This window comes from Corvus hawaiiensis, chromosome 2 (genome assembly GCF_020740725.1).
Source record: "Corvus hawaiiensis isolate bCorHaw1 chromosome 2, bCorHaw1.pri.cur, whole genome shotgun sequence".
Classification (NCBI taxonomy): Eukaryota; Metazoa; Chordata; class Aves; order Passeriformes; family Corvidae; genus Corvus; species Corvus hawaiiensis.
The window spans coordinates 41944478-41969184 of NC_063214.1; the positions used below are offsets into that span (position 1 = coordinate 41944478).

The 24707-nt window shown below is 41.9% G+C and overlaps 1 protein-coding gene across 4 annotated transcripts; it reads left to right on the plus strand.

Annotated features, from left to right (window-relative positions):
- The first annotated feature begins 200 nt into the window (after window positions 1-200).
- CEP57 (centrosomal protein 57) lies at window positions 201-23859 on the plus strand. 4 transcript variants are annotated; one of them, XM_048294607.1, is made up of 11 exons: window positions 201-298; window positions 5491-5647; window positions 8729-8908; window positions 9230-9351; window positions 10237-10371; window positions 15293-15370; window positions 16742-16846; window positions 17005-17085; window positions 17415-17659; window positions 21122-21266; window positions 22612-23859. In XM_048294607.1, the coding sequence occupies exons 1-11, from the start codon at window positions 266-268 to the stop codon at window positions 22846-22848; spliced, it is 1518 nt and encodes a 505-aa protein (XP_048150564.1). In that variant the 5' UTR covers window positions 201-265; the 3' UTR covers window positions 22849-23859. The 4 variants fall into 4 exon arrangements, with proteins under 4 accessions (XP_048150564.1, XP_048150565.1, XP_048150567.1 ...); XM_048294608.1 differs by having other exon boundaries at window positions 10237-10353; XM_048294610.1 differs by lacking the exon at window positions 201-298 and adding an exon at window positions 5937-6299 and having other exon boundaries at window positions 5629-5647.
- Window positions 23860-24707: the final 848 nt, after the last annotated feature.

A 24707-nucleotide genomic window follows, 5' to 3' on the forward strand; every position in this document is an offset into this window, starting at 1 on the left:
CACGCGCCGCCCCCCCGCCCGCGCGCCTGGCTGCAGGGGCCCGCCCGCCGCTCGCGGCCTCTTCCTCTCGATTGGCTGAGCGGCGCCCCCGCTGTTTTTTTATTGGGTACCTGCCTTGTCACTCAATTCCGAGCGGACGACGGGGCGGAACTTACCCCCGATGCTCCCTTCTCATTGGCTGGCTGGGAAGGCAGTCAAGCGAGGCGCCGCGCGGGGGCCGTGCCTTAAAGTGACAAGGGCTAGCGCGGGCTCCCTTACGGCCGACATGGCGGCGGCTGAGCCCGGCCGTCCGCACACGGTGAGGCTCGGAGGGCGGCCCCGCGGTGATGGGTAGGACTGGTGGGGGGCCCGGGGGGCAGCGGCCGGGTAGTGCGGGGCTGGTGGCTTGCATGCCTCCAGCGTGCCGGGAGCCGTACAGGCTGTGGAAGCTGGCTTGTCTGTTAAATAACATGTGTATATATATATATATATATATATATATATATACATATATGTATGTTTATAGGTGTTTGTATGTGTATATGTGTGTAAATGTGCGTATACGTATATATATATATCTGTATGTATGTATGTATAAAGCCATGATGTATGCACACATGTTTTCTAAAGCGACAGAAAAAGAGACAGATACTGGGCTGTTGATACCAGCCCTGTTGCTGTCCCCATGCCAGTGCCTGGAGATCCTGTTTGTAAGCGAATGGGAACAAAGCGTTGAATTTGGTTTGTTCTCACGAATAGCTCGGTGTCGTGACTTTGAAAGCACCTGTTCCACGGGCAGGCGGGGCTAAGCCAAGCCCCCTCTGTGCAGTGCTGGGTCAGTGGGGCGAGCACGGCAAGCCCAGAGCTCCCAGTGCCGAGCTGCTGGTGGATCGCACGTCTGGTTGTTTCTCTTTGTAAGGTGGAAACGTTGCCTTAAGCTGGGGTTTAGCTTTGGTAGATACCCGTGCCCTTAGGCGCGTGTGGGAGCACCTGGCAGATTGGGACAGGTAACCACCTGCACGCTGGGGACCAGAATTTCCGCGTCCGCAGTTTTGGCTTGATGTTTATCGCTTTCTAAATTTAAGTGGTCGCTTTTCCTTGTTTTTTGGTCTTTTTGTGTTTTGTTTTGGGTTTGGTTTTGTTTTTTTTTTTTTTTTTTTTGTGAGAAGCTGTGTCTTACATGCGCTTTGGAGGAGCAGAGATGCTGAAAAGGCTGCAGCACGATGGTGTGCGAGATCACTCTTAAGGGATTCGTGTTTTGGGATCTCACTGCCTGGGTGGTGAGCACCCGTTGTGGGGTTCTCTGCTGTGTGTCTCCTGCCCTGCAGTGTGCTCCCATACTTACACCTCGACCAGCAAGAGGAATTTGAGGACTCCTATCTCTTTCCTGAATGGAATTGTTTCTAGCATGCCTAGAAAAGGATGTCAGAAGACTCGTTTTAGTCTTCAGTAGGTAAATGGAGGCTGTTAATCAATTTAGTTAGCAAAACAAAACTTTTGGGGAAAAAAGTTGCCCACTGTAGACTTTCTGTATGTGCTCAAAAAAAGAAAAAAACCGTAACTTTATATTTTTCTGAACATTGAAAGTAGTTGCTTTTAATACATCTGGCACTCTACGGCAGATAGTTGACAAAAATTACTGTATTGTGCCAACATTTTTTCCTCCCCATTTGATGTAATGGCTTAACTAAGTTAACTTTTTTTGTGTGTGCTTTTAACTAGAGATGTTACTGAAATGTAGAGTGCTCCTGACTCAGTCTATATCAGGGAGGTGCAGCCAGCACTTAACTTGGCATGTGGGTGATAGGGGCTAGGGGCTGTCCTTCCGTCCCCACTTTCCTAGTACTGCAGTAATGAGGGAGGGTAGGCTGCTAATTGAGATTGTCCCTACACAATGACTATGAAAGTTTGAATAACTGGATACTTGGATGTTTTATAATCAGTTCATTCAGTATCTCGTTATTTTGGGGTTTTTTTTTGCTCATTCCCTGCATAATTTTCCAGAGTTTGCCCCTTTTTTTTTTTTTACCACGTGCAAAGACTACTGTATGTCACTTAAAGCATTGCCAGGTATCAATCTTTTTTTCTCTTTTCCTTTTTTGGTTGTGGTACCAGATGAGAACTTGCAATAGCACCCATTCTAATTTAATCCCTTTTTCCCGTGCCAGAGTGCAAGTACCAAAGGTGCTGACTTTGTGCCTTTATGCTTTCTTCATGCAGTCACTGCCTGAAAGATGTTGTGTCCTGCTATCACTTAGCATTACAGTTTGTTTATAAATCATTGTTATTTTTACTGTCCACAGATCTAGTAATTTGGGTAAGATAACAAGAAAAATGGTTTTTTGCCTTTTCCTTACTGGAATGACTGGTACACCACTGAGTTTAAAAGCTCTCTGGATAGTTTTTCACGGTGTGCTGTACTTGTTTCTGTGTCAGGGAAGTAACAACGTTATGATGGGTCATTTTTAATGTCTACAGAAGTTTGTTTGAAAAGTGTCCCTCAGCCCCAAGTTGCTGATTCTTAGCAGAAAACTTTCCATATGAGCTTGTGTCTTTTTTTTCCCTGCTGTGTTCAGCTTTTGTGAGCTTCAGGAGGTCCCTGTGTGCTGGTGATGTGTTAAGATATTGCTGGTCTGTGTTTTTAATATTCCCTTCTTTCTGCTTGGGTAGGCAGCTGATATGCAGTGGTGGAAGCCATGAATTTTGGAAGGCAGTGTTGTCAGACCTGTGGAGATAAAACGTGCTCAGCTTGCTGTTATGTAATAGGGTACACTTGGCTCCTTGTGGGACTGTTAAGCTTCTTCATTTACTACTCTGAGCCTTTAATGTGGCTTAAGAAAGGAAAGACTGTAGGGAGTACAGTGAAAGAGAGGAGCTGTAGTTAGCAAATGTGGCCTAGCTGAGATTCAGAACAAATATATAGAGTTCCCTGATTTTTTTTTATTTTTCACAATTTTCCTGAGCATTGGAGCATGATACTCCCTGTGAGACTTTCCAACAGCAGGAGCAAATTTAAGTGATTTTTAACGACTTGAGAGAGTGGGGAAAAGAGCAGAGAATTGCTGTGATGTTTGAGCTTTGTGATGGGAAATTCCTTGAGGCTGTTTTGTAAACTCTCACAAAGTATTCAGTCAAATTATTTAAAGTCACTATTTATGAAACTGAATATAAGCCACTCTCTTGCTTAAAAATATGGAAGAAAAATATACTTGGTAGCAAATTATTATTTATACTGAAACAAAGAACCATTGCCTATATAACATATGGTGTTCCAGCATAAATTTTTTCAGTAGCTATTTGAAGCAGATATCTGAACTGACTATTACATTGTTCAAATTACTATTGCAAATTACTGTTTCTGACTATTCAAATTAGTGCCTGTTCCCTGCATCCGGGTGGAATTTAGAAGATGTGTAACTAGTCAAAAGCCTCAATTTACTTTACTTTGTGTGACTTTGGTGCTCCGGGCTTTTGAGTACACCAGATTTTTCTTTCACTTAGTCTGCTGTTGGCTAGAAAAATGTTACTAATGTCAGTAAAAACAAACAAAAGAATTCCTTTACTTTGATATTTTTATATAGTTATATTTAATTCTCAGAGGAGACTTTGCCTGTAAAGACATGAAAGATGATGGTGACATTTAGAAGGATTGTGATGCTGTCAGCCCTACTTTGGTTTCAAACTGATTCCCCTTTTTCTCTTGACTGTTTCATGGGATACCTTTGGTTTGAATCAATAGCAGACAGGATATTGATATTTGAATCGATGGTTGCTGAGGCTTATGTTGCTGCTGTTCCTGTATTGTCTGCTACAGAAGTGCTGTGTTTTTCTTGGTTTGTTTTTACTCCATCATTTGGTCTTAGTATTCTGTGCTCATCAATGCCATATCCTGTAATGCTGATGGCATTTTTGATGTTAGCACTTAACAGGCTTTCGATCAGATGGATTCGTGTGTTCTGGTTAGACTTGTGAGGCTGCTGAGTGTAAAGCAGTGTGTATATGCATAAAACACCTGCTTGAAATGGTTTTATTAAAATATTCTCAATTAGGGATTAGTGTTTTAATTCACTTTCTGAGGTACCAAATGTGTGTGCAAATTCCGTTATTTTGAGAAAAGCCATTATGTTGTGTAGGAAAATGTTATAAACACAAACTGCAAAGCAGTCATAAAACTATGCTTAGAAACACCAATTGACATACTCAGAGTAGTTAGGATCCTAATTTTCTTGCCCACAATGGATCACTTTATTTGTAAGAGGAAATCAGCTGTGTATGGGCTTTAAATAGCTTTAAAATTTTCTTAAATTTTTCCCCCATATTTGGCTGCTCATAATGCATTTTGGGCTGTTGTGCAATTTACCATGAGGTACTTAATACTTTCTGTATTTTAATTTAGGTTGAGATATTCTCCCAATGATTGATATTTGCAAAAGCTTAAAAGCACCCTGCCAAGATCAGCAGTTGCTCATTTATCTTACTGATGAAGGGGGAAGCTGTAGGAGCTTTGCATCTGTCTGCAGCCCACCTCTCTTAGGTTGCTTTCAGATTCTGTCACTGAAATGTTCAGTGATGGGTGCAGTTGAGAGAAATTAAAAGTAAGCATTTCATTTAATTTGTATATACAAATTGAAAGCTTAGGCCAGGTAGAGAGTTTTTGAGTCGAAACCATCAGCACTGTATTCTGCCATGTCTCCTTTATTTAGTAGAGCATCTTCCCAGCTAGGTGGTCCTTTCAGGTCATTGCAACATCCAAAGCACAGCAGGTGTTTGCAAAATTGATGCAGACTGCTGGGAAATCCATGGTCTCTATGGCCACGTTTGTCAGAACAGTCTGAAGCTGATTTAAGAGTACGTTCCTGCTTAGAGGTAGGAGTACTTTCCTGGCTGTGATCTGCTGTTTCCTGTGCTGATACCACTAATCAGGTGTAGCATAAAGCCATCTGGATGTGTCTTGTGAAGTTCCATCTACTAATGGAAAGATAAGGAAGATGAATTGAAGTAAGTGGAGTTAGAGGGACTGGGACTCTCACCTCACCTTCCCAGCTGCAAAGTGTGTCCTGTGTCCCATGTGCAGTCAGTGAGCTCTTGTGTTAGATGAGGTGATGTAGAACCATGGTCCTGGGTGTGCCTTATCAGGTTTGGCCACTTTAGTGCAGTATCTCATGTGCTGTAAATGTAACCAGTAATTAGGAATGTGGTTGTTTTCCAACTGATTGTGGATCGCCTTCTCCCAATGAGCAGCAGACAGTATAAGTAAATGGGAAACAAAAGTGTAAATCAGAAACTAGTATGGGAAAGAGATTAATCTGTTTGATATTGTTTTTAGTGAAGGGGAGTTAAATGTAAAAATGACACGTCCTAAGGCTAAAAAGAAGGAAGTACAGCTTTTGAGATATGAGTCTCCTGTAGCAGTACCTCTACATATCATCTGATGGAATCCTACTTTTCTTTATTTCTGTTGTTATGACAAAGCAACAAATGTGCTGAATAACAGCTTTATTTTGTTTTCAGGATGATCACCACATAACTCGTAACTCTACATCAGCCACAGATGGACTCTCTTCAACTTCGTTTATAGAATACCCGAAGCACAAGCCATTTATTAATTCGGATTTGGAGCGCTCCCCATGGAAACCAGTAATTCCATATCCTGAAAGCAACAGCAGAGGTATTAGTTCAGCAAAGTTGGTTTCTTACCTGTTTCCAAATCATGGTAAAATACTGTATGTCTTCCACATCTGTGAAGATTGAAGTCTTTTTATCCTTTTATCAATTCCCAGTGATGTCCAGGTTGCCTGTTTTGTAGGTCCTTTGCACTTCTTTTTCCAAAGAACACCTGATGATAAAGGTCATCTTACAGATGGAGAAAGATGCTCTTCTTCGGAAGTAGAGAATTGTAAAATTGTCTGAGTACTTTGTGCAATTGTATTGACATGTTTTCTTTGTCCCTTCTTCAGTCTTCGTCTCCTTCAACCTTTCTTCTCCTGAATTCGTAGCTGAGTGAGAGATAAGGAGACTTTAGTCCCCAGAATGGTTTGGAGCAAAGGAAGAGGTTTGGTCCTGTTAAAATTGAAATGCTTGTCATGAATGAAGGGTGTATTGTGAGTATTTATTGTATCACTGAAGACTTAAAGGATACAGAGAAGGCAAAGTGCTGGGCTGAGAGCTCACAAAACCAAAAAGGGAGGCAATTTTATTCCCATTTATTCTTCTTGTTTCTAGGCTGTTCCTTCTCCCTCTCCCACTCTGGTCCTGATGTTCATCTCCATGTAAACAGATTTGTCTTGACTGACTGGACATGAACAAAAAACCTATTCTTGGTTAGTTTTCTGTTGTTTTAGTGAATAAGCTTGTCATCCAGTGAGACTTACTCCAGTGCTGCCTTGGGGTACACACAGAGTATATCATGAGGATTTGGGAGAGTGGAGCAGGACCTATCCTTTGATGAGCTGTTTGGTCAGGGTCATTGCAGAAATGATCCCTTTAAGACTGGAGTGGCATGGAGGCTTAAGGGTGTGAACTGCTTGATACTTTTTCCTTATATGGACAAAAGTGAGGAATATTTAGGATGAATCCGAGTATTACCCAAACTAAGTAAAAAATCAGGATGATAGCCTCAAGTCCCTGTTCCAATAACACAATTCATGTCTGAGTTACTAGGGACTCCTGTGTTAATGACCTAGAAGATGAAATCTCAGTTCTTGCAGTGCTATTTAAAATGCAGTATATACTTTCAAGGCCATCACTTTTGAGAATGCCGTTGACACAAAACTAAAACAATCTTTACAAATGAAAAATGGGATGCGCAGGAAAAAGCTTCCTTATGAATTACTGATGCAGGTGTATTTTTGCCGAGTGTGCTCCATGTTGCATTAGCAATAAAGTTTTGACTTCCAAGTTTTCACTTGGCAGTTTTTTTTCAAATGGTGACTCTGCCAACTCTGAGATAAGGATAGGTGGTGGAAGACAATCGGATAAATTATATCCCTTTTTTAAAATTAGCAAATGTTTTTGTTTTCAAAAAATGTTTAAATAAAGTGCAAGTAAATGTGAATATGTACTGAAAATTGAATCCAACACATGGATGATCCAGTATGTTTCTCTTTTTGCATAGCTTTTAAAAATGCAGAAACATTCTGGAGTGTATATTTTAGTAATTTCAAATGGCAAAATTGATTTGATTGTTCTTGAGGGTCCTTATTGCTACTCCTGTTCCCTGTATTAAATAAATCTTATTGAAAAATCCTGAAATTGAGTATAGTAAGTTCTGTTTATTGTGATTTTAATGTCTGTGTTGTATATGTGTGTCAGCATGCACAGTTGGCTTTAATGCTCTAACAGGAATGACTGAATGGTACTTGATATCCTGTTGCGTTTTACCTTTATCTTTTCATTGCTTGAGTTGCTTCATTGCTATTTTGTTAGTCATTACTGTGAATATACAGAGATTTCAATGTAGCTTTTAAGAGTAATAGTAACAAATCTGTTTATTGTCTCAGCTATGCCTATTTCAACTGAATCCAAGGAACAGTAATGTAAATAGAGAAGAGGGTGCAGTTGGTGATTCTGATATGCAAATAGGGCCAAGTTATCAATAACTTCCTCTTAACTGTGACTACTGTTGCTGCTAGTTATGTAATTAACAGGTTTCCATTGATGTGATACTCGCATGTGCTGATATTCATTTCAAGATTTGATGAATTTTTACTCTGGGATGCTCATTCTGATAATTATTTTTCCTTTTTACTTTTCTTTTTTTTTGGTTTTGTTTTGTTTTTCTTTTCTTTTTGGTAATGTGATGCCCAAACCAATATGCAGTTCCAACTGTTCTAGTGCTCAAGCATTCTGTAGTAAAGGTACATTCTTTCTCTGGAGTGGATTTAAGCACAAAGGAGAGGGCTGATGTGACCTTGCAGATTATTCTGCTATATGAGCTGTGTGTACAGATGTTCTTATGTTTAACTTTAGCAGCCCTGTATTGGGGAAAGGGCTTATGCTTATGGTTCCCTTTACAGAATTAAACAGCACACCTAAGAGGCGCAGTACATCAGATTACCAGCAGTTGGTCTAATTGCAAGGTGCTGTGAGTTCTATTACAACTGCTTTTCTTTTTGTGGTGAAGAATATAGAAAGGCTTTGTTCAGTAACTGCTAAAGCTGGGAATGCAGTAGAAAGGGAAAAATGGTTCAGCACAAAGGAGATGTATGTTTTTAGGTGGAGGAGGGGAGCACAAGTGCAAAAACCAGAAGAATTAAAAAAGAAGTCCACTTATAAATAAGCACTTTTGTAGCCCTTCTCATAGTTAACCTTTATTATGGTGTGGCCATTCACGGGAACATTGTGTTTATGTATTTGTTGTGGTAGGAATAATAATAATATAGATAATTGCCACTGTTTAACTATCTAATTGTGACTTTTCATTTTCTTTTGATAAAGGGTCAGAGGATGCACTGTTTGTTCTTAATTGACACAATATTTATATGACTTGTTCTGGGAAATAGTTGTATCTTTCCCAGATGTGTCAGGTGAAGGGGGTGCACTAAGGGCATCTATTTGTTCAAGACTAGTTTTAGAATCAGTTATGGTTCAAAGGGAAACAGGTCTTAATTCCTGGAAGGACTCTTGGATGCTGGTAGGGAACACTCTGACCTTCTTACATAACGTGTTTTTATAATAGCATTGCAAGTTCGGTGTTGTCTTGAAGTGGTGATTTAATGGTATCTAACAAAAGGTACATATTCAATTGCAGCAATATTTTCTGCCCTGAAGAATCTCCAGGAAAAAATTCATCGACTGGAGTTGGAACGGTTTCAGGCAGAGGAGAATGTAAAACACCTCAGCAGGGAAACAGCAGACTATAAAAAAGTACTGAGTGAGCAAATGCAACGCAAAGAACATGACAAGACTGAAGTGTCAAAGAAAAATCAAGGTTGTTTGCAAATTTTGTATAGATACTATAGAACATTGGTGTGGATGAAACTTGATTCCTATCAATGCCTAAACTAATTTTAGTTTACTTTGTTTGGCATCTTTTAATTTGCAATGGCATGTGGAGTTACAAAGAAATAATTTAAAGGCATTCTTTGGTTTAGGGATTTTTATGCATACAGAAGTTCATTAGGCATAATGGGTAAGTTTCTTAGATGGTCCTTTTCTTGTTTGTTTTGAAACTGTCCTGAATACAACAACAAAAAAAATCCCAGGACCAAGCAATACATGATTTCCATTTTCTGCCTTCTGTTATCTTCAGAGCTGTGTTCTCAGCTGGCAGCTGCTGAGTCTCGATGCAGCCTTCTAGAGAAACAGCTGGACTACATGAGGAAAATGATCCAGCATGCAGAAAACGAGAAGTCACATCTTTTGGAGAAACAGGTGTGTTCCCAAAACTATCTCAGGGTTAAATCATAAAAATCATTAATTATGTCATGATTTTTCATAGTTAGTGTAATTTTAATACCTTTAAGCATGGATGTCTATTTCAGCTGGCCTTCATATCCTTCGGTATGGATATCTTCCCTACTTACATTTCCCAGTCTTCTCAAGACCTTGGTATTTTCTTTGTGCACCCGTTTCTAAGGCAATAGCAGGCTCTGGTATTAATATGAATTGTTTGCTTCTGCATGATTGGCTTACTGCAGTAGCTCATCCTTATTCTCCAGTGTTATACCTGTGTGCCACTGGGAAAAAAACTCCCTTTTGTGTTTACACTCTTCAGGTCTTTGGGGATTTTCTTTACTAGCGCTTCTCTTGCTAAATTGGGGCTGTAATACTGATTCTGTAGAAATAGCAGTAAAATTTCTATTTCCCACCATCAGTAATTGGGATTTGGCCTATATCTAAAATGAGCTTGAATTTTGTTTTATAGAAATATGGGTCACCTAGAGCTGTCTGTTTGTTGGTCTCTGTGGCTATTCTATTTCAGTTTGTTAAATATTTACTGAAGAAAAAAATGGAGAAAGCTATTTCTAATTTCTGCATAATGATTTTTTTTCTTTTTTTACTGTGTTGGGTTGGGAGGAAGGAGAGACTGCAGAATCCTTCCTATCAGCTGTGGTTAAGTGTGTGGTTCCCTACTGCTGATGGTGCAATTTGCTCCCTGATTGTGGCACCATCTAAAATTGCACAGAGGAAGTAGGAGTTCCTTTGGACTGTTTATGGGCCTCCTTTGTGCTCCAGACACAAGATGGTCTTGTTTTCTTGTGCTTATAATTGTTTTCCTTTGTTATAATTGTTTTCCTTTTCACTTCTTCCTTCAAGGGCTTCTTGGAGAGAGATCGGCTTCTTGACCAATCGCATGTTCAGTCGAAATTGGAAAAGCTGGATATACTGGAAAAAGAGTATAGCAGACTTACTACGATGCAGTCCTTAGCAGAGGTCTGTCATTTGTGTTGGGTACTATATCAGATTTATCTTGCTTATTCTAATCTGTACTTCACAGCTCTATGGCAGTAGCAGAGCTGAGCAAAGCCTTGTGCTTTAGAGTAGGACAGCAACTAAACTTCATTTTAAAACTGAGCTGTTGTAAAAACTTGAAGTTACTGCTGAAAGTCTACATGTCCAGGTAGACGTTGGGTCACTGTACACTGCTGGAGTTGGAGTTTTATTAAGCCTTAATAGTCTGTTGGTGTTCCTCTTTTGTGCTTTGTTGGTGCCTAGGCATTGTAAAATTGCAGCCATTCCTAAGATCTTGGCTTGCTTTGCATGCTACTGAATGCTAGCAGTTATTTTCTGTTATTATCCAGATGTACCTTGACTTGTATGAATTTGATGTATTCTTTTCCTTTTATCCTTCCTTAATAAGAAACACAATTATTACTAGTTATTTTGTGTGCAGACTTCTGGAGCCTGCTGTTGCAAGGCCTCTAGCACTGGATGGGTTTGGGTCAGTCTGCCTTTTCAGGACTCTGTTTGAATCAGGAGTTTCTACAAACTCAACATGACTGTGTTTGGTCATATTCTGTTGTGGGTTGACCCTTGAATTTTTATAGTTTTTGTAATTTTATGGTGAGAAATAAAACTCAATCTTACCATGGGGCTGCAGGGGAATCTCTGCTCTAGCACCTGGAGTACCTTCTCCCCCTCCCTTTTTGACCTTAGGATCTGCAAGGCTGCTGCTTTCAAATATTCTCACTCCTCCCTTTTTGCTGCTGTTCCCTAGCAGTTTTTTTTCCCCTCCTTAAATCTGTAATCCCAGTGGTGCTACCACCATTGCTGTTGGGCTCAGCCTTGGCCAGCGGTGGGTCTGTTTTGGAGCCAGCTGGCACTGGCTCTGTTAGCATTGGTTCTGTTGACATGGGAAAGTTTCTGGCAGCTCCTCAGAGAAGCCACCCCTGTAGCCCCATTGCTACCAGTGCCTTGCCGTGCAAACCCCATCCATCTCTGTGTACCCTCTGTGGTGTTGGCCTCTGAAGTCCCATCCCTGTACCTCCCTCTGTTGCTGTAAAGACACCACAAGTCTCCCAAGCCTGGAAACTACAGAGAGCTTAGCCAGGGAGAGGCTTCCTTCTGCAAATTTTTTCCCTGCTCCCTCAAGAGGACCAGATAGTATGTGATTAAATTGTGGTATTGAGGATGGCAGCTCTGGATTCTGTCAAATCATAGGCTTGCCACCCTGCACACCAGCCCTTATCTCAGGTGGTAAAGTAGATGATGTTTCTCCAGAAGTACATAAGGAGATATTTGGTAGTAAATCTTTAGCTGTTTGGCTTGCTGCAGAACATTTAGATGCTACAACTATTCTTGGAAGTCCCTGAGCCAAAGCGGCTGCTACAAGCTTTTTATGATCTTGACACCCCATTGTGGTGAGCTCCAGTTGTAGAGTACAAGTGGTTGCATTGTTTATTTAGGCCAAACACTTGAAAAGAGAAATAAGAGTCTCCTGGGTCTTGTACTCTGAAAGTAGTAGTAGTTTCCTCTAGGATTAGAGTTGAAATAACAAGTTCAGCAACTGGCATTCCCTCTGAAAGGCTTTTACCAAGTTTTTGACTGATAGTAGCTGAAGTTTGGTGAGACTGGGTTGTTTGCCTTTTTGTGCCTGGCTAGTGAAAATAATTTCAGCCTTATGGTTCTTCTTGTGTTCTTTTCTGGAACAAACCAGAGAGCTTTGATTCTTTATCTTCAGGAATTAGTAGCTGTCACAATTAAATATGTTTAAGGGGAATTGGGTGTTAAATTCACACAATTTTGAAGCAGTTCTTGGGACTGAAATAAATCTGGATTTAGCTGTGATGCCAAGTCATTTTCCTTGTGTCATTATGCTGTCATGAGCCATTTTCTGGTTGACAGGTCTGCCTGCCTCTGTGGTTATAGGCTATGTTCCTATGTGAGCATCCATGTGATAGGTGTTACCTTATAATCTTTAAAGGGTGATTGCACTCTCTACTCAGAAGCATTGCATCTGTTCCCTCTTCGATCTCTGCTGTAGTTGTGGCAAGATCATAGGAACATTTTCAAATCGAGTTTGAAGCAAGAAATAAGAGACAGTTTCATACAGGATGTGCTGAAATGGATGGAAAGTGGTGAGGTGATGGCTCATGAGTGAGTGGTGATGTATCTGCCTCTGAGTTCAGACACTGCCAGAGCACAAGTTCTATGGGGGTCTTACTGAGAGCATTTTATCTCCCAAGAACCACTACCTGGCCCTGTAAGTATTGTCCTCAAGTAATTTGCTAATGTCAGTATTGCCTGTGGAAAGGAAATGCTGAGATTCCTATTTATGTGAAGTCCTTGTAATTGGAGTACTTACCCTGGAAATGCTTTTGAGACATCTTTATTGCAACTGTAGTCCTGCAGTGCAGGCTCTGGACAGCTGACTGAGAAGATCTGATCATGTCTGTGTCTGAAGATGGAGTAAAGAAACAGGGCTGTTCCCTGAAAGTGCAGTTTGGCCTGTGGTCTTGCATGTAGCCAGATGGCCAGAATTTGAATGTGTGTGTGGATGACATTTTTTGGATAACTGTGGTTCATAGTAATTGATCTTAATGCTAACAGTGAGACTTAACCCCCCATTCTGTGGGGGGCCCCAACCCATTCTGTGGGTTGGGCTGCATCAAAAGCAGCGTGGCCAGCAGAGTAAGGGAGGTGATTCTGCCCCTCCACGCTGCCCTAGTGAGACCCCACCTGCAGTTCTGTGTCCAACCCTGAGGTCCTCAGCACAGGAAGGACATGGAACTGTTGGAGCAGGTCCAGAGGAGGCCACGAAAATCACCGCAGGGTTGGAACACCTCTCCTGTGGAGACAGGCTGAGAGAGTTGGGGTTGTTCAGCCTGGAGAAGAGAAGGCTCCAGGGAGATCTTATTGTGGCCTTTCAGTTTTTAAAGGGGGCTTATTAAAAAGATGGGGACAGATGTTTTAGCAGGGCCTGTAGTGTAGTGATAGAACAAGAGGCAGTGCTTTTAAACTAGAAGAGGGTAAACTAAATACAAGGGAGAAATTTTTTACAGTGAGGGAGGCAAAACACTGGAACAGATTGTCCACAGAGATGGTAGATGCCCTGTTCCTGGAAACATTCAAGATGAGTTTGGACAAGGCTTTGAGCAACATGGTCTAGTGGAAAGTGTCCCTGCCCATGGACTTAAGTGACCGTTAAAGGTCCTTTCAACCTAAACCATCCTATGATTCTGGGATTCTGTGAGTAGGTGGTTGCATGAAAATAATTTTCTGTTAGAAAACAGGCCAAAAATAGAAATATTTTATTTCTATTTTGTCATTAAAATTTTTTGCAGTGGCTCCTGGTGATTGAGTCGGATGGTCAGGCAGCCCAGTGCTGACCTGCAGTCTGCTTGCTTTGCAGTACTGTCTTATGTGATGGGCAGCAGTGCTGGGCAGGGTCTGTTCGCTTGGCTCTGTGGCCTCTCTCTTAGTGACAGTCCAGTAATCTGCATAATACCTTCTATAAACAATGAAATCATTTAGGGAATCTAAATTTGGTATATAATTTCTAACAGGGTCTATCACAGGTGATACAGTAAGATACACTCTTGCTGTGCAGTTTGAGCTGCCTGCTGCAGCCGAACAGCTAGCTGAGGAAATACTCATTCATTTCAGAATAAAAGCCTTGGCCCAGCTTCATGTCAATCTTCAGTTTAAAGAGAATATTTTCCTCAATATTTTCATGCTTAACAGATTAAAAAAAAGTCTTTGAGACTGACCACGGATATCAAGGGTTGTGCCAATAACTGTAAAGGGCAGAAGATGATTTTAAGTTACCTGGAATACCTTTGTTTTGAATGAAAAAAAAAAATCATCAGAATGGTTCTTTTATTCAATAGAAAAAGTTGGTTCCTTTATATAGTGCCTTTGTCCTTAATGTTTATCCAGGCTTTTGCCTTTTAACACCTTTGTATAACAGCTCATTGCATTATTTTTGTAGTTAATGCTTAAGTAAAGCAGAAATATTTAGTACCTCAGTGTAGTGGGTTTATAAACAAGTGTTCAAATCCAGCCATCACTCTGTCTAGCACACTTTTCTGCCTTAAGTTTGATTAGTGGCTCTTGAATTATCAGTCTTTGGGGGAAGAGAAGGGAAATTGTTTTGGGTACTGGAGCTCTGGATTGTTTTTTCACTGCTGTATAAAGCCAGAAAGTTATTTGATAACTTTCACATTGGGAATTTCAGTGTATCTTGTTTAAACAATGTTTTCATCTTGTTGGAGGTTTACAAAGAAATACGTGCTTTTTCCATTAACCTTTTCCTTTGAAGAGGAGTTTCAAAAGGCTTCTTATATGCTTTTGTGATAAAAAGATGAAATTACTTCAGTTTTGTTTAAAAGTATCTCAGAGGCATCATGCAACCTTTCCTCCCTCTTTTTTTATTAGAAAGGTGGCTACATATTCAAAAATTCTTTTCTTGAAAGAGTGCAAGTTACAGATTTTAGCAAAAATACCATTAGTGGTCTAAATAAAGCAAGTCTTCCCTTGCCTTATAATGATATGTCTTTGTTAGCTCTTTTGTAGTACAGAATCTTGGAGGATAATGTATACAAAGCAACCCACTGTCTAGGGTGATTTTACAATTGAAGAGAAAGAGCCTTGTGTATTGCTCTGTGTGTATTTGGCTGTGACTTAACTTCAGATACCAGTTGTGAATGTAAGAATAGAAAAAAAGAGTAAATGTTAAGCGTAAGCTTTTGACTGCTGTATTTATGCCTATACAGGTGAAGCATCAGCAATCAGTACAATGCACAAGTCTTCATTTATCTTTAAATCCTAAGATGGACTCATAGTTTTGCTCAAGCTCTTAGTACTGTGGGCTTCAGGAAGAAAAAGAATTGTTTCATTAGTAATGCTATTATTTTTATTCAACTTTGACTAGAAAAAAATGAAAGAGCTGGAACAGAAGCTTCAGGAGGAAGAACATGCAAGGAAGCTTGTTCAGGAAAAAGCTGCTGAGGTAACCAACAGGAAATTTCTTTTGTATTGGTATGCACTGTAATTAGCTCTTCCTTTTTATCAACTTTTCAGCTAAGCTTACTGAAAGTGCCCCCCATATGCCTCACAGAATAATGAAATCCTGGTTTTAGTATCTTTTTTGGTTGGTTGGTTTGTTTGTTTTGGGGATTTTTTGTGGGTTTGTTTTGGTTTTTTTTGTTTTTTTTTTTTTTTTTGTTTTTGTGATATTTTTTTTTGTTTGTTTTTGTTTTGGTTTTTGGTTTTGTGGGGTTTTTTTTGTTTTTTTTTTTTTTTTTTTTGTTTTTGTTTTCGTTGTTTTTGTTTGGGGGTTTTTGGTTTTGTTTGGGGGTTTTTTGTGGTTTTTTGTTTGTTTTTCCTCCTGCCTGAAGTACCAAATGTTCTGAAGTTCTCTGAGCTTTTTGGAAACCTTTTTCTACCACCACCTGTGCACTGAAGCTTTGATTTCTTTACTAAGAGAAGTTAGTTGGAAAAGAGGAGTAGAAATTCAGACTAATTCATAATTGAGTATGCATGGGAACCTCTGAATATATCAAGGTCAACAAATGGGCTCCCTTGTTCATAATTGTAATTAAAATATTGTAGAAGGAGGCAAAAAAGAGACAACATACTCTTGATTATGAGCCCTTAAGGATGCTGGCTGATCTTCTAATCCAAAAGTGTGGTGTTCATTAAACATTCATTGGATGCTGAAGAATTATGGAGGTAATGTGTTAGGCTCTAACATTAACCTTTGCCAGGAGTTTGGTGTGATGGGGAAAGGGATATCTCAATTTAATAATGAAAAATTGTGCTGTGAATGCTTCTTCAGGACATGGTTTCTAAAGCCATGCCATATCTTCCTCTTGAACAGCAAAGCGTGTTAGGATTCTCACTGTCGACAGGAAGTTCTAACCCTAACTCTCTCAATAGATGGTTTGGTGGTTAGTTTTGTTATTGTGGCTGTTTGTTTGTTTGTAGGTTTTTTTTACTGTCAAATTTAATAGGACAGAAGGAGTAGTTCCCTAGTAACTATATGTCATGGGATCAATTGATCAGGCGTGGGTGGCTTGAGCTCCCCAATACCTTGTCAAGTGTAAAGCACAGCTGATGTTTTGGCACTTGCCTGCATGGGACTAATGCACTAAGGCTAATTCTCTAACTTATTAGGATTGCTGACAAGTAGTGCTACCAGAGGAAATATTTAATGTTTAAGTTGACCTTGGACTGCAAAAATATCCTAAAAATTTGCAGCCCTTGCTTTTAGAGAGCCTATGTTTTAAAAATTCTCAGTTTGCAATTCTCTGCTAGCACTACTGTCTCTGATTATTTATTAATCTAATTTCAGTAACTCCCCTTATTCCCTCAATTGTAGCTTCAGACAGGCCTGGAAACCAACAGACTACTGATTCAAGCAGCATCACCATTGCTTTCTCCAAAAGCAACACAACCTAGGAAAAAAGCTAAGCAGCCAGAGAAGGTAAGATATGGGGAAGAGAAGGGCAATTTCTGAGGAGTTAAATAAGGTTGTGTGCATGTGATTAGGGAGCAGGTTGCCTCTTTTACTACAAAGTAAAGGGAAAGTAGGTTTGCTGTAGTATAATTTTTGCTAAATACTTCTCTCTTCTTTCTTTCCAGAAATGCTCTCTTGGAAGACATTCCACTGTGCAGCCCCATTACAGACTGTGCCTGGGTGACGTACCCTTTGTGGCTGGGAAGGTGAGCTGATTAATTCCAAAGCTCAGTAGCTGCAGCTCCTTAAGTGTCTCTGCCTCGGTGCACTCCTGACACCCAGTGGTCAGATAATGTAATTTTCTTTGACACTTTTCTTACAGATTGTCTTTGTTGGATATTGACAACTAGCTGAGCTGGTATTTCCAAAAATGAGCCTGCTCTGCTGCTTGACAGGGTGTTCTTGTTAGGGTGTATTAATTGAAACAAAAATTACATTCTTGTCAGTAAAATGAAAGTGCCACTGTTTTTAAATGCTCTCCAGTATTATCAAGTTGTTGATAATGCCATTTAAAAGAAGTCTCTTTTCCTTTCAGTCTACCAGTCCCAGTCATTCAGTTGCTGCCAATGTGCAACACGTGCTGCACCTGATGAAACATCACACGAAAGCTTTGTGTAACAGACATGTGGTAAACGATGCTCCACTAGCAAAACCCACCAGTATGGCTCATCCTGCCAGCAAAAGCAGAAGGCCATCCCTGCCAATGGACTCGTCCTCATCTCAGGAAGAGCTCTCAGAAGTGTTGCTGACTTTACAAGATGAATTTGGACAGATGAGTTTGTGAGTGTGGTACATTCTCCATTGCAGTTTATGAATGTAGATGTTTCATATTCTTGCCTTTTTGCTTTGAACTTAGAAGGTTTTGCCTGAGAAAGGTCTTAGTTTAGGAGGTCTCTAGCATGTAATCTTTGTCTTGCTGCTTGCAAGGGCTGTCAATTCTCCTTGCAGATAGAGGCTCTGCTAAACAGTCTGGACAGCAGACCTGTGCTTATGTGCAGCAGTATATTCAGAAGAGGCAAGGGAGAAGTCACTGCCCCAATGCAGCAGACTGTTGTGGTGTGGACCCAGCCAGCAGCTCAGTACCCTGCTGCCACTCACACACCCCCACACCCATCCCTCCTGCCTGCTGGGATGGACAGTATCCACCCCTTATACTGTACCATTTATGTCCTGCCCAAGCCTCACACTTTCCAGTATGTCCCAGTTAACCACCATCACCTTTCCAGTCTTTTCATGTATGTACACACAGATATTATTCCTGTAGTCTATGGACCATCCCTTTACTAGCCCATTGAGTTAATTGAGCCCATGACTTTGGACTCAGCTGTCATAACAGTCTTTCAGGGCAGGAAAAAGTGATGGGTGGGTAGCTGAATGGCTGAAGTCATTTGGGGGTGCTGGTGGATGAGAGGCTGGACATGACCCAGCCATGGGCACTCACAGCCCAGAGAGCCAAACGTGTCCTGGGCTGCATCCAAAGCAGCGTGGGCAGCAGGGCCAGGGAGGGGATTCTGCCCCTCTGCTCTGCTCTGGTGAGACCTCATCTGGAGTGTTGTATCCAGCTCTGTAACCCCCAACATAAGAAGGATGTGGGCCTGCTTGAGTGAGTCCAGAGGAGGACATACAGACAATCAGAGGGCTGGAGCACCTCTGAAGACAGGCTGAGAGGGCTGGGATTTTTAGCCTGGAGAATGGAAGGCTCAAGAGAGACCTCATTGTGGCTTTCCAGGGCTCAAAGGAGGCTACAAGACAGCTGGAGAGGGATTTTTTACAAGGGTGTGTAGTGTTTATATGAGGGGTAATGGCTTTAAACTGAAAGAGGGCAGACTTAGATGAGATATTAGGAAGAGATTCTGTACTGTGAGGATAGTGAGACACTGAACAGGTTGTCCAGAGAAACTGTGGGTGCCCATTCTTGGAAACATTCAAGGTCAGGTGGGATGGGGTTCTGAGCAGCCTGGTCTACTAGAAAATGTCCCTGCCCATGGTAGGGAGTTTGGAACAAAATTATTTTTAAGGTCCCTTCCAACCCAAATCATTCTATCACCTCTTGTTCTTTGATCTTCAGCAGCCCCACATCAGAAGGGTCCTCTGAGAGACAAGGCAGGGTGGACAGATGCTTCATTTCCTTTGTCTCCAGGGCAGCTGTACTGAAAGCCCACCAGTACCCTTGTGGGTCCTTTAAATGCCCTCGCCCAAGACAGGCCCTGCCAAGGGTGCACAGAGCCTCTGAGCCAGCCACAGTGGGGTCCTCTTGCCAATCACTCTGTCAGGCCGATGTTAGCCTCCAACACCATCCCCCTGTCACTGCAGAAATACAAATGGGTTCTGCCCCTGTATGGCTTGATGGCATTAGGGTACACTGTGGCCCAGGGTCTGCTAAAGCCTTGTACTCCCCTGGGTCTGATGTGCCACGCCATCTGATCCACACAGTCCAGTAAATCTGGTTGTCCCTCTCCTGCACCTGGCTGGAGATGGGGCTCCTCTAATACTGGTCCTAGGATTCTACCATTTCCTGTAAAAAAGAATTAGGATTCCTATCTATAGGATCAGGAATAAGATCAGCCCTGCCACTCTGTCTGGAGAACTGCCCACTATGAAGACTTAAGCAGCAACTTTCCTGGAAGAACCCCTATTTGTGCTTGCTTTTTTTCCCTGCGGTTCACGTACCTGTGCCTCTAGGGTTGAGGTATAGGTTTTCCATCCCACTTCATCTTCTCCCTGTCGTCCCACAGGTGAAACTCGGGATTCCCTGTGGTGTGTACCCTCTGTATCCTGTCTTTTGTGTAGAAGGTAGCTTACTCTCTGTGGGGTTTAACCAGGAAGTCAGTCCCACACAGCGGCTCGCTCACTGCCCGCAGACACAAATCTTCCCCTGATCTGAACTCCATTCAGCACCTTGCTGGATCCAAGCTCTGGCACCACGCTGGTTTTAACACCCTGGGGCTATTGAGAGTTCTCAAAGGCTGTTGTGATTAGCCTGGAGAAGAAGGGGAAGGTGTGGGACCATGTCTCTTCTGTAGGCTGGCCCGCCGAGCAGGGAATGAGAGCAGTGTAATTACAGCGCTTCCCCAGTAGGTGGCTCCCGCGGTGCGCTGAGCACACCCATTCCCCCCAGGAATTTCATGGCCCGGGATTCCGTGGCACCATGAACCAGCATTGCGACCAGCCGCTGTTAAACCAGTACAACGATGCCTAGAAAAGATTTGTCTTCACACATTCTGGTCAGACCTGTCATTAACCCCTCATGGCCCATGTTGGATGCCAGAAAGTACTGTCTTGGTTCAACCCCAGCTGGCAGCTAAGCACCATGCAGCTGCTTTCCTGCCCCTCTGCTCTGGTGGGATGGGGAGGGAAACTGGGAAAAGAAAAAACCCATGGGCTGAAATAAGGACAGTTTAGTAATTGAAATACAGTCAAATGTATTGATAATAGCACGGAAAAATGGAGAGGAATAAAACCCAAGGTAAAAAAGTATGTGATGCACAGTACATTTGTTCACCACCTGCTGACCAATGCCAGTCCTCAGCAATAATTGTCCTCTCATGGCTAACTCCCCCTAGTTTATATTCTGGGCATGATGTTCTATGGTATGGAATATCCCTTTGGCCAGTTCAAACCAGCCATCCCAGGAATCTCTCTGCCCCAGCTTCTTGTGCCCCTCCTCACCGGCATAGCAGGAGACACTGAAAAGCTTAGTGTAAGCACTCCTCAGGAACAATGAAAACATCAGTGTTACCAACATTATTTTTGTACTAAATCCACAACACAGCACTGTAACAGCTACTAAAAATGAAAGCTCTATCCTAGCCAAAAGCAGGGTCTGGACAAATAGTTCATTAAAGGACAGCTTTGCTGGTGCTTTGCTTGTCCTGGTTAACAGAACATGAATTGTTACTGTACTGCACAGCTGCAGTAGGTACAGATACACAAAATATTAACTGAATGAGTGCTGAGATCAAGTTCTCAAGGGGTTATTTGGTCATTTTGGATATGCATTTTGAAGTTGGAAGCTACTTAGATTATTGAGACTCAATGTTGCAGCAGCCTGCCTCCAGGATGAGCTACTGGAATAGTGCTGCAAACCAGCAAAACTGTTTTTACTGGTTTGTTATGGTGTGTTGAACATGTCTGGCTGCTGATGCTATGGTTTCCTAGAAGTGTTATTTCTAAACTGGGGTATGAGCTGTAGAAGCCAATGGAGCCTGATACAAGCTTTGTTCTGTCTGAATTGTGTGCTAGTGATCATGAGCAGCTGTCAAAGCTCATCCAGGAAGCCCCAACTATTGCAGTGAGGGAAGATCTGGAGAGGGAACTTGATGCACTGGTGGGAAAGATGGAAGCAAAGGCAGACCAAATCAACAAAGTTCGGAGGCATCGTTTGCAGGTGAGTTTCTTTTGCCTGTGTTCATACTCATGTAGAATTGCTGACTTAAGCAGGGCTTTTTTAATGCTATATCCTAATCTAGCAGCAACTGCATAAAGCAGAAATAACTAGAGTAGCATTGTCTAATTCTGAATTCTACCTTTGATGTCCCAAAGTTAGTCTGCATACCTCCATCTATACCAGTATTTTTGCAGAAACATCCTTTCTGTCACCCTGTGCCCACTCCTCACCCTGTCCTGGACAGAGCTTTTGCCTCTATTCTCACATTGCATTTTACACTCCTCTTGTTCCTTGAACATTGTTGAACAGTTTTCCTTTACTTGGAGGAAACTACCTATTTATGTTTTGATTTGCATTTTTTAAAGGCTCAAAATACCTGTTTTGCTTATTCTATAACTTTCAGAATGTTTTGGATAGTGTAGCCTTTTCATTCAAAGCTATAAAACACACACATTGATTCCCTGTTTTCTTTTGTTTTCATTAATTTTAGTGAATTTCTTTCAAAGAGCTTAAACCCATGTGTTTAATCTGGTTCAGTTCATATGAACCACGATTCACCCTCACCTGATGTAACTTATGCACAAAACACAGGCTGAGACCTGACATCCAGAATGGATCTGCAAAATGCTTGCTATTTGAAGTGTTACTCACTTAGATATCTTATGATCTTCAGAGGAACTGCTGCAGAGAAGCAGATGTGCTGTAGTTCTCAGCAGTAATGATGCTGCATGCTGTCAACTAGGAGGAGGGACCACCACCACCCTAGAGAGGGGAGCTATAGAAGCCACCCATGTTGTGGTTTGGGCATATGAATGTGTCTGAACCTCAGACTGTCCAGTTCTCCATTCAGTCTTTGCTGGGAAGAACTGAGTGTTTGATGCTGTGATTTACAGTGCTGTGTGTGGATACCACCTCTTCACCCCAGCAGAGCTCTGGTATTCTTTTCAAAGCTACACCTCTGGTAGTGACTAGCTATTAAAATTACTAGTATGTATGTAAAAAACACTTGTTTTCTTTTTTAATCACTGGATGGTAACAGTGGCAAATCAACTTCTTTCATCTACACCTTTTTCTGTTACATTCCTAATGGCGGTGTTCCCCCATAATGAGCTTCAGTTTTTAGAGAGGTGGTAGATCAGACTGTAAGCTAAACACAGCTCTAAAGATGCAAATATAACAATGCTTTGTAAGGAAAGTAAAATATTTATTGTTGAGTGTGACTTGGAACCATCTGCTTACCTGGGTGAGATAAGTGGTGGGATATTTCAGCTGTTTGCAAGAATCGCTGAACATAAAACTGAAACAAGATCACTTCTTAATGTTTTTCTTTGGGCTTCTCTTTCAGCTAGAGAGACTTAGGAGAGAATGCAAGTCCAGAAAGACTTCTGCTAAACAAATAAAAGACAGCAGGTTCCCAGTCAGTGAGGTTAAAGTAACAACTACAGTAAGCACAAAAGGCAAGAATGCAGGTCCCATCAAAGTGAAGCCTGGAGAGAAGAGCCGGAAGAATCTTCAGTTGCTGAGAGACATGCAGACCATACAGACTTCACTACAGAAAGATGATATCAGCTGGGACTGCTGACTCTTCTGCAGGAGATGTTCTTGAACCATCCTGGCCAAACTTTCTCGCATTCTGGATCTAAAGCAGCTGCCTTTCTTGTGGTGTGGAAGAGACTACTGTATGCCAAGCGCACTCTTGAAATACAGGCTTACGGGCTCTTGGTTCTCCATCCCTGCATTTGATTGTATATATTATGGTCTAGCTTAAAACACATTGCATTTTCAAGGTACATGGCCACTGAATCTTAACAGTAGGGCTCCCCCAGTTCCCTTATGTTATGGGTCCAGCAGTCCCTCCATGTTGTTCCAGCACACCAAGCACTGCATGTTTACATAGGTTGGTGTGTGTGTGATGTGCCAGTGCCATTTCACGCTGTTGTTCATCTGGGAGGCTTCTCAGGATGCATCTTGTGTGAAAACAATGCTGCAGCCCTGGGTGTTGAGGGCTTTTGTCAGTTCTGCTCTGGGTGCAGCTGCAATGACTCCATCTCTGGGAGTGTCTGAGGGAGAAGAGGTAAACCCCTCCCAAGGTGTTCTGTGGAGCTCTCTTCAAAAGGCTTCCCTGGTTCTTCTGCTAGGTTGCATTAGTCAGCATCAGTGGCAGTGGATGTTTGAGTACTCAAAAAAGGAGCAAAATAACTTAGGAGTTACATTGCTTAATGATCAAGTGAAATTTTTCTACAGAAGCCCTGCTTTAGGAAAAAGCTGTAGCATAGGGGGTAATACCCTGTCTCTAGCTGACAGCTTTGGGTAGTAGAGGAGTGAGAGAAACCACAGGTGTTTTAAACTGCAAGTGCCTCAATCATGCCTTTTGGTCCTGGTGTCTTGCTTTTAACTTGAAGTATGTGCTTTGATGAGCTATCTACTTTTGTAGTAGTGCAATTAAGTTTGTGCTCTGACTTGCACAGCTGATTCAATGTTATTTATTATGTTAATAATTTAAAGAATTTCCTATTAATGGAATGTACAGAAGACCCAGATTACCTGTATATACAGTTGAAAAATAATAAAGCCAGCTTGCCTTTTGAATGAATTGTGGGAAGGCTGCACTTCCTCTAAATTAGCTGGGTGTTTGCTGCAGCACTGTGCCACAGCCAGTGGGCTTTTCATGGCAAGGTGACTTGTCCCTGGTCAGGATGATGAATGAGAGCTGCAGGTAAGGTTACAGGCAGAGCTGTGCACCCTCGCCTGCAGCTCAGCAGGGAGCTCTGCAGGCTCAACACAGGCAGAAGGGGGTTGAGTGTTGCCTGTAGGTGATGCACCCAGCTTGTCTCCTTGCATCTGAGGCACATACGGGGTTAGCTGCTGTTGGATGCTGCTCACCAGGTACAGTGGGAGTAACCACTTACAGAGCAGTTCATACCAGAGGTCCTGCAAAATCAGTAGCTGAAATTTACACTTGGTCATTTTGCTCAGGAAGGACCTCTGGAGATCAGCTTGCTCAAAGATGGGCTAACTTCAGCATGCCCTCAGGCTGTCCTCATGCAGCTCCTTACTGGTGGAGGGCTTAGGAGTATCTTAGGCTCCATCCATGCTGCCTACAGCGAATGAATGAGGTGCCAAGTTAGAATTAAGCCCACCAGGGTTGAGAGCATCAGGGAGCATCCACTGAGTTGATCACAAATCATCCCAGTAAATTTAGGCTTTGCATATGGTTACATGCAAAAACGTGAATCTTTCTTTTACACAGAAGTTACTGTGCCAATGCACTGTAAGGTGCAGAAATTGTGGAGGTTTTTTTCAGTTGTGAAAGTATTTCAGAATACTTTGAGTGAAAATACTTTTACAATTAGAAAAAAATAATTCTGCACTTCACAGTGCATTAGACAGTAGCTTCTGTGAGAGTTGGGGTTGTTTAGCCTGGAGAGGAGGAGGCTCTGC

Bases quoted from the DNA above. Each gene is read 5' to 3' on its own strand.
- CEP57 (XM_048294607.1), top strand. From the start codon at position 266: ATGGCGGCGGCTGAGCCCGGCCGTCCGCACACG. The intron at 10,372-15,292 runs GTACTATATCAG...AACTTTGACTAG, and splicing joins AGGTCTGTCATTTGTGTTGG to AAAAAAATGAAAGAGCTGGA. The intron at 15,371-16,741 runs GTAACCAACAGG...CCTCAATTGTAG, and splicing joins TTCAGGAAAAAGCTGCTGAG to CTTCAGACAGGCCTGGAAAC.